General features: G+C 36.1%; 1 protein-coding gene across 1 annotated transcript in view; it reads left to right on the top strand.

The window, feature by feature from the left end:
- Positions 1–8420, top strand: part of LOC150086090 (tax1-binding protein 3 homolog) — a 61096-nt gene extending 52676 nt beyond the window's left edge. Inside the window, exon 4 of the mRNA XM_090373699.1 lies at positions 8168–8420. Coding sequence (XP_090229825.1) covers positions 8168–8278 — 111 coding nt within the window. The 3' untranslated portion in view covers positions 8279–8420. The remainder of the gene's footprint in view (positions 1–8167) is intronic.
- Positions 8421–13063: the final 4643 nt, after the last annotated feature.

The following is a 13063-nucleotide window of genomic DNA, read 5'->3' as shown; positions in this document are numbered from 1 at the left end:
ATCAAGTAAGCCAAATGCTGATAGCATCTTTACTCTTGCCCTGACAATACATGTAAGGAGACATAAATTTAAAAAGGCAGATCGCAGTATAAATGTAAGGGTAATTTTAATTTTTTTTTTTTTTTTTTTTTTTTTGTGGTGGTGTTATAAGCTTGCTTCCTTGCATCATTTTCTTCTAATAATACCATTGATACAGTTAAGATAAAGTATTCTTATACTGCTTATTGCTTTAGCACTAGCTTCTTGTTAATTTAGGGATGCAATTATACGGCAATATGTAATTCTTAGCACATCTTTCTGTTCCCAGAAAGCTCTTTGGCTGTTATGGCCTCGGCCTCTTAGAACAACCTTGAAATGTGTGCAAGTGTTACTTTGAACTATATTACGAAAATATGTACCTGTATTCTCTCCTTCCATGCACCTCTAGCAAAGTTTTCCCTGAAATCTTAAGGCCTTCTCAGTGACATTAGTAAATACCCTTGTACTGGCTGTCTTTAAATATATTCACTACTGAATAGGATCCTTCCACCTACAAGGGTGGATCATGCTGATAAACAGTTACTCCCAATGTAAGAAAGTGAGCTTATACAGCAAAAAAAAAAAAAAAACTTTCCCACATCACTTGTCCATCCCTACCAATAATTTGTCTACTTCTTCCTTGAATTTATTCAAAATATCCACTTCTACAAAAACAAATGGATGCCTGTTGTTGGAAGTGGAAACTATATCACAAAAAGGTGTATCTGCATTCTCCTTCCATGTACCTCCAACAAAGTTTTCTCAAAATCTTAAGGCTTTCTCAGTGACATTGGCAAATTGGCAATTTGTAGTGGCTCTACAAATATATTCACTCTCTCCACTGATTAGGGACTAAGCTGATAAAAAATTACTCCTCAAAGCCTTGCATAGTTCCTCAGATCTTGAGTTAGTGTTAGTAGTGGCAAATAATGCAAGCAAGCTTATACAGCATCAGCAAAAGGGAAAAAAAAGAAAAGAAAAAGAAAACTTTCCACATCACCTGCCCATCCCCTCCAGTAGTTTTAGTCTTTCCTTGAATTTATTCAAAATATCCACTTTCACAACAACAGATAGAAGTCTGTTGTTGTGGAAGTTTTATGACCACAACATTTATGATAAAGTGGAAACTATATCACAAAAAAGGTGTATCTATATTTTATCCTTCCATGCACCTCCAAAAATGTTTTCCTTGATTTTAAAGCCTTCTCAATGACAATGGCAAATACATTGTACTGGCTCTCTTCGAATATATTCCTTCACTCTCTCTACTGAATAGGATACTTGTACCTCCTAGGGTACACTACACTGATAAAAAAAAAAAAAATTTATCCCCAAAAGCTTTGCATTTGTCGTCAGATCTTGAGTTAGTATTAGTATTGACAAATAATGCAAGAAAGTGAGCTTATACTGCATCAGAAGAAAAAAAAAAACCTTTCCCGCATCACCTATCCATTCCCCTCCAATAGTTTGTCTAGTTCTTCCTTGAATTTATCCACTTCCACAACAACAGATGGAAATTTGTTCCAACAGTCAACCACCTGCTGAAGGCAAACCTCCGCACATCTATCTTGAAACTATCCTTCGATTTGAATTTATACCCCTAATGTAGTCTGAGCAAGAAGAATGCCATCAGTACTGAGCTTTCTCAATCCATTCAAAGCTTTAAACACCTCAATCAGACCACCTTGCAGGAGTTTAGTCTCCAGTTGCTGCATTTGCAGAACTGAAGCCTTTCTTGGTAAGAGCACTCTTTTGTTCTACTTACCAATCTCATTGCTCTTCTGCACCCATTCCTGCTGATCTACATTCTTCCTAAAATCATACCTCCAGACCTGTATTGCAGGACTCAAGATGCAGCTCAACCATTGTCTTGTACAATGGGGCAATCACCTCCGTATCCCTGCTAGAAAATTTCTGTATATTATTGACAAAACCATATGAGCTGCCCTGGAAGGTTTATAGCACTGCTCAAAGAACTTCTTATCTGATTGCTTATCCATGGTCATAAAACAAATTGTTTTATGACCATGCAAGCTGCGGAACCAATTCTTTGAAGAATCGGCTCTGCAGCTTGCATGTTTTGTTTAACAATCTGCATTTAAATGGACAAGTGGTTTATCTAGATGTATTTGCATGATTTCCTTACTCTGATACAGACTCAGGCTACATCTTTTCAATGGATCATGCTGTGGTTGATGGAGTAGCATTGTTTCATACTACAGCCTTCTTTAAATACACCAATGAGCCAAAACATTATGACCAGTGAGTCATTATGCAAATCGAAGCAACTGTAGGTGAACTATGCAGATGCATGTGCTAGTCGGGACACGGTATAAAAAACCTGATACTGAGTCTGTTAATCAGTGTTACTCTTGTTTTTCAGATGGGAAAGACAGCGGACTTAATCGAGTTTGACAAAGGCCAAATTGTAATGGCCAGATGACTGGGTCAGAGCATATCCAAAACAGCATGACTGGTGGGATGCTCACGGTCAGTCGTGGTTAGTACCTACCGAAAGTGGTCCGAGGAGGGAATACCCATGAACCACCGGCGAGGTGTTGGACGACCACGGCTCATCGATGCTCGAGGTGAGCGAAGGCTCCCCAGATGGTACGTGGCAACAGAATGGCAACTGTGGTGCAACTCACTGGTAATTGGAATGCTGGTGAAGGGAGTAATGCGTCACAATACACAGCACATTGAACCCTGCTGAAAATGAGGCTGCATAACCGCAGGCCGCTCCGAGTGCCCATGCTAATCACAGTTCACCGGTGACAATGGGCCTACAATGGGCACGCGAGCATCGAAACTAGACCTTGAGTGATTGGAAGAAGGTTGTCTGGTCCGATGAATCACATTTGCTGTTGCACCATGTGGACAGCCAGGTACATGTGTGTCGTTTACCTGTGGAAGTGATGGTGCCTGGTTGCACCGTGGGACGAAAACAAGTCGGTGGTGGAGGTGTCATGCTTTGGGCGATGTTCTGCTGGGATACTGTGGGTCCAGTAATCCATGTGCTGGGCACTCCGATGTCTACCACCTACCTAAACCTCATTGCTGACCAGGTATACCCTTTCATTAGCATTAGCATTAGTAGAGGCATATGATGCAAGAAAGCAAGCTTATTCAGCATCAGCCAAAAAAAAAAAACACACACCACTCCCATTTCACCCCTCCGTTCGTTCAAAATACCTGTCCAGTTGAGCTTTAAATTTGTTTAGGCTATCAACTTCAACAACAAGTGATGGAAGTCGGTTCCACCAACCAACCACCCGCTGGCCAAAGGCAAATTTCCGCACATCTATCCGACATCCGTCCTTCCTCAATTTGAATTTATGCCCTCTGAGGTGATTATTCTGAGCAAGATGAAGAATCCCATTGGCATTGAGCATGCTCAAACCATTCAAAGCCTTATACACCTCTATCAGATCACCTCGCCGGTGCCTAGTCTCCAGACTGTAATTTGCAAAACTTAAGCCTTTCTTCGTAAGAGCAACCCTTTGTTCCATTCACTAATCTTGTTGCCCTTCTCTGTACCCGTTCCAGCAGCTCTACATCCTTCTTGAAATGAGGCCTCCAGACCTGTATACAGTACTCAAGATGTGGCCTAACCATTGCCTTATACAAGGGAATAATCACCTCCTTATCCCTGCTAGAAAAATTCCTGTATATCATTGACAAGACACCATGAGCTACTCTTGCAGCTCGTCTGCACTGCTCAGAGAACTTCATATCTGCCTGCACAATTACCCCCAGGTCCTTTTCATTCTCCACCACTATCAGTGTAGTACCGCAGAGTTGATACGTTGCTCTGGGGTTACTGTTTCCCATATGTAGTACTTTACATTTGTCAATGTTAAACTTCATTTGCCACCTCTCAGCCCATCTGTTCAACCTTTCCAGATCCTGTTGCAGCAGCATAGCGTCAGTAGTGTCCTTAACAACCCTGCCAACCTTTGTATCATCTGCAAACTTGGACATTAAACTTGATATCCCATCATCAATATCATTCATAAACACCGAAAACAACAATGGACCCAACACTGAACCCCGAGGAACTCCACTAATAACATTAGTCCACGTTGAGCAGTGTCCATTGATTACCACTCTCTGTCTTCTGCCACTCAACCATCCCCTTATCCATAGCAGCAATTTGCCTCCAATGCCACACTGCTCCAATTTGTGCAGCAGTCTTCCATGTGCAACAGTATCAAAAGCCTTTCTAAGATCCAAATATATAATATCAAAGTTATTCCCTGCATCCAGTTCTTTTGTGACTACATCATAGTATCCAATCAAATTGGTCAGGCAAGACCTGCCCTTAACAAAACCATGCTGCGTCTGAGCTATAACTGAATTCTTGTCTAGATGATCCTGCAGTGCTTCTTTAACCAGTGCCTCCATTAATTTACCTGGAACAGAAGTTAAACTAACAGGTCTATAATTACTTGTGTCAGCCTTTGATCCTCCTTTGTGAATTGGGGTTACATTTGCACATCTCCAGTCTATGGGTACCTCCCCTGAGTCCAAAGAAGCTCTCATAATTATGGCTAGGGGTTTGCTTACTTCCTTTGCTGCCTCCTTTAATATAACTGGATAGATCCCATCCACCCCAGGTGCCTTTTTTATGTTTATCCTCAACAATCTCTCCTCCACTTTCCTCTCAGTTATTACAAAATCATCCAGCTCACTGCCAATGTTTACTTTACCTACATCATTCTCCTTCCTGCATAACTCCTCATGCGTGAATGTAGATGCAAAATACCCGTTTAGATTGTTAACCACCTGAGCAGGATCCTCAACTGTTGAACCATCAATATCCAGTGGACCAATCTGATTCATCCCTTTCCTTCTTGAGTGTAAATATGTAAAGAACTCTTTTCTGTTTTTCTTTGCATCCTTTGCCAAGGATTTTTTGTAGTCTGCCTTTGCCTGCCTAATCTCCTTTGTGACTTGGTTACAGACCAACTTATATCTATCATAGGCTTCCATGTCACCCATTAATTTGTATGTATCCCATGCATTTTTCTTCTCTGCCACATGTCTCATTAGTTCATCTGACAACCATTTAGGCCTAAACCTTGAACAATATTTCTTAGTTGGTATGTAAAGCCTGGTAGCCTCCAAGATTAGTTCCTTGAATGCTTCCCATTTTGAGTTTGCTGTTGGTAACATCATCAGTTGGTCCCACTGTATAGAATTTAAATACTGTCTCAGACCATCATAGTCGCCTTTACGAAAACAAAAACCCTTCCCTTTACCTCTGATGGTAGTTACCTCCTTGAGTAAATCCCACTTCAACACACTGTGATCACTGCCACCTAGTGGTTCATTTATCTGCAGATTCTTAATGCATGAAGAATCACTACTGATAATCAGATCAAGAGTATTGCTCCCTCTTGTTGCCTCACGAACATGCTGATGTAGAAAACAATCATCCAATAAATCCACAAAAGCCTTGCTAGTGTGCGAGTGACCAACCCACAAATTCCAGTCAATATCTGGGAAATTAAAATCCCCCATTATAAGACTCTCTGATTTACTGGCCCACTCTATTTCCCTGTACAATATCTTATTATACTCATCAGAGTCATTAGGCCTATAGCACATTCCTACTCTCAATTTTGATTTCCCTATGCTTATGTCACACCAAACTGACTCGACACTGCCCTGTCCATCGATGTCCACTGGCTTCACTTCCTTGGATTTTATGTGTTTTTTAACTAACAGCATAACCACTCCTCCCTTCCTATCCTGTCTGTACACATTGTACTCCCCAAATTCCAGTTCTGCATTCCTTATATCTGTGTGACACCACGTCTCTGATATCCCAACAATATCTGCCTTTGATGTTTTGAGCAATACCTCAAATTCATCAAATTTATTTACCAAACTCCTAGCATTGGTATACATGCACCTGTTTCTATTCTTAGCTACCCTAACACAACCCATGTGTTTACTTGTACTGCAATGACTCCCAGCAGTCTCTGAAATATCCTGCATCTTGTTTTTCAGGCTTCTGCTCATTTCAATAGAAGCAGTGAAAGAATCACTTCCACCTCTGCCAGTGGCTACTGTTAATCTATTAGTCCTTGTATCCCCCCCAACTAGCAGTTTTCCGACCCACCTAACACTGCCTCGACAGCATGGCAACGGTCTTCCCCTCTGGCGGTGCCATCTTTCAGTAGGATAATGCGCCATACCACACTGCCCAGATTGTTCGAGACTGGTTCGCGGAACATGACGAAAATTTCCAGGTATTGCCCTGGCCTCCAAATTCCCCAGACATCAATCCCATCGAATATCTGTGGTTTGTGTTGGAACAGCAACTCCGATCTGCGGTATCTCAACCACGGACCTTACAGGAATTAAAGGATATGCTGGTTACATACTAGTACCAGATACCACAAGATACATTTAGAAATCTTGTAGCATCCATGCCTCGCCAGGTACGAGCTGTTTTGGCTGAACTTGTAGGACTAACATCATATTAGGTAGATTGCCATAATGTTTTGGCTTATCAGTGTAGTTCTTAATCATTACCTCCCACTCCAGGACTACTCTCAAAACTCCTAACTTCTTGTCTTACACACTCTGCCTTAACCACTGAAAGTATCAGGTTAACTTTGACTGTCTCTTGGTGGTTGATGCTGTTATAACATGAAATAGTGTACTTTCTACCCTTCAATGCTGAGGGTAATATACTTGATTTCTTATGTAAAATAAGAACACATGATAATAGATTTCCACATGTCAGGGATGGTAACCAAATAGTGACAGTTTCTGCTGCTGATTGAGCTAAGTGGCCAGTCATATAACCCAAACATCATAATATAACATTACACTACAATACATTTACGCCACTACACTTATTGGCCTTTATCTGTATGGTGTCTTCATATAACACATGGTAGAGTTACCATGGTTTATTGGGAGCTATTATACAATAAATAAATAAATAAAAAAATGTCCTTTCTGTATTCAGTGCCTCGATAAACAGATCATGTTACAAGTGCAGGTGAGCATGGTTGTCTGGTAATCAGTTCTTATATAAGCCGACCGGGCTAGCCGAGTGGGTAAAGTACCTGCCCGGCAACCCAAAGGTCGCGGGTTCGATTCCCGCCTCGGGCTTGGATCATAGTACTGCAAAAACCTTGGGAGGTGCAATATGGCCACAGAAGCCGATGCGCCAACAACTACCAAATCAAAAAAAAAAAAAAAAAAAAAAAGTTCTTATATAATGATGGGTGTCCAGTTCCACACTACAGCACTGTTGGGGCCTATAAATAGACTAATCTCCAGCTCCCTCCTGACATGCTAAATCGTGACCTTATGTATTATGTGACTAAACTGCTCATGTTATCCACTCCTTGTGCTGCCCTGTGACTACTGATCTGTCATGTCCTTGTGTTGAATTGTGGCTACCGATCCTTTGTTTCATGTGGCTCCTTCTGCTGCATACTAACTAATGACCATTCATGTGGCTCCTTTTGCTGCAGCATCACTGTATGAACGTGTGCTGCTGTAAAGCAAATAAGCTGATTAATTTGCAGATTGTTTTACAACTTTGTGCTGTGATGTGACTAAACCTCGTCTTTCATGCAACTCAATTCGGAGCAATATGGCCTTAGTTGCTAATGCTCCTAAAAACCAAATAACAACAACTCAATTACTTTTTTTTGGGCTACTTGAGGACTCAACTACAGAAATTTATACAGTTCGTTGTATTGCACTGCAACTGCCACATGATGCCTAAACTACTACTACAATGCTAGTTACTGTAGTTTCACAATGCAGCTCCTTGTGCTGCTGATTGAACTACAGCATTATCAAGAGCTCCTCATGCTTTGGCAGAATTGCAGACACAAAGTATATTCTGACATAACTGTTGACAGCATTTCATTCTCAGTAACTTTACTTGTCGACTTTCTGATGTTGAGCAAAAGTTAATAAAATTCAGCTTTGAGTTTGTAACTCGAATTTCTGATATTGAAAATTTTTGTTCATAAGGTTGAAACTTCAATTGAATGTTCATAAATCAAATTACTGCACTGGGAATTTAGTATGAATTTATAAAGCTAGTTGCAATTTTTGCATGTTGTTGTTTCTGGGATAGAATTTTATTTTTCATTTTTATTCATTCTTTCAGGTTAATGGATATGATTTTACTATGGTCACACACAGTAAAGCTGTTGAATATATCAAGAAGCATCCAGTTCTTAATATGCTTGTAGCAAGGAAAGGCGTTACCCACTCATGAAGAATGGAGAAAATTCTCAGAATAAGATTTTCAAAGCGCTAGCAGGCTAGTTGCTTATTTGTTCATTCTTAGTGATCAGTGGATCCTGACCATTTTGTGTGAATTTTATATATTTTCAAAAAAGTAGAAATTGTCATATGTACACAGCAGAATTTATAAATATTATATATACACATATATATAATATTAAAGCTACAATTTTTCAATTATGATGTGTATTTCTTAAACATTTCCTAAGAGATACAAAATCCTTTTTCACTAGTTAGGTAATTTTTGATGTAGCTTTTGACAATGTCTTTATTAAATTTTTATGATGAAAGAACTCCAAGAAGGTGTTTTTTTTTTTTTTTTTTTTTTTGTCATGATTGGTTTAGAGTGATGAGAACTTAAAATCAAAATAAGCTAGCTCTTCTTATTTTTATTAAATTATAAATATATTAGTATATTGTATTTTAAAAAGATGATGTATATTATCATGTCATTTGTTTTAAAATTTTAAACCTATAAGTATCACTATCCTTTTGATGTGTGTGTTTATATATATATATATATGTATGCATGTATATATAAACACACACAGTGCATATTGTGAAGTCGTGAAGAAAAGAGCTGGAAAGAGCTTTAAATTTTGTATATTGTGTTTAGTAGTATTAATTTCTTTGTTTCATAGTTTAGAACATATTTTATTTGTTAGCTGTTGATAACTTGCAGAAAATTATTGGCAGCTGATTTTGAGCTCATTTCTTTTAAGGGATGAAAAGTTGTATTATATTTAGACTTTGTGAGAAAGATTTTGTGGAGATTTTTAAATGATGAATGAAAATATTTTTGTTGTAAGATATATCCCCAGTCGAAGCCTTTTTCTATAAAAAATTATGCCCTCCAATATTTTTAATAATCAGCACATTGAAGTTGTATTTTATTTATTTCTGTTGGCAAGTTAGATATCTACTCTTACTGTTTCTTAACTCTTATGAAAATAAAGTATATAAATAGTTTACTTGGCTCTAGTCAGTTTAAAGGCAGTGACATTGAAGCGTCATTCAATGGGAGATAAAGAATATCATTGTAGAAGTGTTTAATCACTTAAAAGATTTTCATAAGTTGCAGTAAAACTTGAATCATAAAATGTGGTCAGGAAAGATTTTCTCTCATTTTTATTCCTTGACATTTTTTAAAGCTAATCATATCATTGATTTTAAATGAATGTGATACATAATTTATAATGATGTATTGTATGTGCTTTCTGTTGACTAATGACAGAATTTTCCACTGAAATATACACGTTTTTTATGTATTTGGCTGCTAATGTTTTCAGATATTCTAGTAAACTTTTTCAGATATTCTGGTAGTTAACTGTATGAATAATGGAATTTGTGTACTTATTTCTATCATATTTTAAAAACAAAATAAAGATCAAAGTATTTTTCTATGCTAAAAGTTTAAATTTAAATTATTTTGATGGCTATTATAAAAAAGGTATGTTACAAAAAAATTGATATCCAATGGCATGTACAAATAATATTTGTGATTGTAACATCCACCCTATTCAAGTCATTTGACAGGTGTCTGAAGGGATTTTTTATTAAAAATTGAAATGCACATTTTTCATAATTTCCTTAAGTTAACACTTGATAACTTTTTTCCATTTTTCAAAATGTAATTGCTATTATTGTAATTTAAGAGATTTTTAATGAGACCAATTTTTTATTTAAGTAATTTATACAGTGATAAGTGAATTTACACCTTAAATGCTTCAAATAAAATAAACTTCAGTATTTTGTTTGTTCTCATGGTTTTTGAAGGCAGATCATTAGCAGAAGGTCACAGACAGCTGTAAGATATCATTAATAAAATAATTTAAATCATATTGAATTCATTCACTGTGGAAGAAATATCTGTTTTTGAAATATGAGCTTACTCTTTACTATGACTTGCAGCATTTATAATTGGTGTATCTTAAAAAAAAAAAAAAAAAAAATTAAGACAAATTACATTAATTGGATTATAGAACAGAAATATCTTTATATCTGTTAACTATTTCCAAAAACCATATTTTAAGAATCCAGCTCATGTTTGGAATTCTTTAAAGAGAAATTAATTATATCCACCTCAATCAGTGGAAAAATCATGGTTGATGTGGATTACTGTATTTATTTTATGTTATTTTGTCTATAATTTGAAATACCTTTTTATATTTGCTGTAAAAAAAAAAATACTTTGAATTGCAAGTCTTTTTCAGATACTCTCTCTCTATGCAGTTTATAAACCAGAATGTGTAAGAAAAATACATTATGAAACCTACAGCGAACTGTAAAGATAATTAATTAGGTTTGCATGATATTTCTTTCTTTCTTTCTTTCTTTTTAGAAGAAAGAAAAATCACAAAAACTTAGAAGTAAAATATAGGATGGTGCTGGAATACAAGAGTGCAACTGATATAGCAAAATAATAATAATTATAACAACAACACATTTATCTTAAGTTTTTTGTACAGTACTATTTTAACAATCATGGTGTACATTCATAGTTTTTGATATTTTTAATGCATTTCTTGAAACATTTAATGCATATCGTGATATATTTCAAGATATTTTTTGCCTTTGAAAGAAAATTTTATTTGTGAAAATGGGAATGAGAAGTAAAGTTTACTATTTTGGTTACATTCATCATTTTCTGAATGCTTTTTATCCAAGTGTTCTTAATGTATAATGCAGTAAAATCTTATGAATGGATTCCCATTTGCTTCAAATGAAGAAACGAAAGGGGACTCAGCTGTGAAAGTATCAGTTGATTTTTGATTATCAGTTCTGATTTCTGGGGCATTAATTTAAAAGCTGCTTTATGACTATTCTAACCAGTGTTATACTTGGTTATGCTAGCAGTTTCACTCAGTCTTTCATTTCATTCATCACCAAAAGATGCCTTGCTATAACTACAACCACTTCTTTGGATGTATTGTAATTTCCTTTTGAACTGCTGCTTTTTTTAAACTTTTCTTGATGCATGGCATTCCACTTTTAACTTTCAGTAATTTTATTTTTGATATTATCTTCTAATAATAATACAAGAGAGCATTGTTCCCTTAATGTTATCACTTCAAACCAGGTTCATATTTATAATTTGTGGAAATTTTTGTTTTAGACACTAAAGTATAGTGACTACTAAATATTTTCAGTTCTTGTAGCATTATATTTTGGTACATCATTTTGTTAAGCAAGTTTGTTTTTGTGCCTTTAAAAGTTGTGCTTAATAGTAAATGTTCTGTCGATGTACTACTTTCAGAACTAAGATAAGTGATGTCTTGCCATTTTGTTCATTCATTCCAACCTTTAATTGCTCACTGCTCTTGAATAATCTCTGTTGTCACTTGGTATACTTACATTGCACTTAGTTTTAGACAGTGTTTTTATTATACTAATTAGTTACTTACACAGTTGCTATTTTAAACATTTTACTTAAAATTGTACAGCTTCCTAGGTTATTACAAGTTTTAACATAGATATTTCACCATCTTCTGCTCACTGGTGATATTCTGGCTTTTGTTTGCCTTAGTTATTATTCATTGCGACTGTTAAAACACAGATCTGCTAAATCTAAATATTGTCCCAAAGGAGAACCCTTGATAGTTATTAGTGCTCTGTCTTATATCAGTTCTTATTTGTTCATACTCTTTCAGTTCTGTAGCACAATAGTAGCTGTGCCCCTTTGTTACCTGCATAGATAAGTGCTTCTTGAAATGCTGTTGATTTCAGGAACTAATTGAAATCATTTTGAGCAGGACTGTGTTAGCCAGTTCGAGTGTAAATGCATAATTTTCCATTCTTTATATTGCAAACAGACAAACTGGCTTTAGAACACATGCAGTTTTAGAATCAGTACACCCTCTCATGTTCTGAGTTGTCTTTCTGATGATTCAAAATGTACACACTTGCACCCACACAATCTTAACATTTCTATAATTGTAAAACTCCTGTGAAGTAACTCTTTGCAAACTCACTATATTTAGTAAATATATTATGCTGGTGCCTACCAAAATCTCTAATGCCACTGATTTGTGAATTTACTGACAAGATATTATCATATATCTCTGTTTCATAGGTAGATATATATTTGTCAGTTTTTTTTTTTATAGTGGTTGTTCAGATGAAGCAGAAAATGTGTTTGATTTTTCGTTTTCAAAAGATTCAATATATCACTATGGCGTATGGGTATTCAGACATTTATTTTAAAATTGCAAAAGCAAATTCATTCTCTTGGTAAAAGAAAATTCAGGTATTTGCTCTTTTAAATCATTTCATATTAGTGCTCATCTGAAAGTGAAAGTGCTTTACCATTCAGGTATTTTTTCCTTTTATTTTTTTATTTTTTTTGGAATCAAAGATATAATCACATATAGAAGATCTATGCTATAGTAAGAATATTAAAACACCTAACAGCAGAATCTATCTAGTGTAGCCCTTATAAAATTATTATTCAGTATGCTTGATCTTCATTGTTTTGCTTATAGCATTTCACAGTTAGCATTCAGCATTTATTATTGGGTGTAATGTGGTAGAAGAGTAAATACAGGACAAAATCCTGTAGTGAATTGAGGGATGGCTGACATATAGGGGGCAGATGGTCATAATAAACACCCATTCTTGAAAGTGGGCCAAAGTTGAAAGTGGGATTCTTCCATGTTCTGTGTTGGGCTACTCTTGTTTCTGACCTTGAATGATAACAACAAAGGAATAATAGGTATCATTTTGAAATTTACAGATGATAAAGTTGGGAGTGTGGTTT

The sequence above is a fragment of the Mastigoproctus giganteus genome, chromosome 5 (genome assembly GCF_048544385.1).
Source record: "Mastigoproctus giganteus isolate SK-2022 chromosome 5, ASM4854438v1, whole genome shotgun sequence".
Taxonomy (NCBI): domain Eukaryota; kingdom Metazoa; phylum Arthropoda; class Arachnida; order Uropygi; family Thelyphonidae; genus Mastigoproctus; species Mastigoproctus giganteus.
Note: the sequence above shows the minus strand (reverse complement) of the source record. Positions and strands in the feature narration are given on the sequence as shown.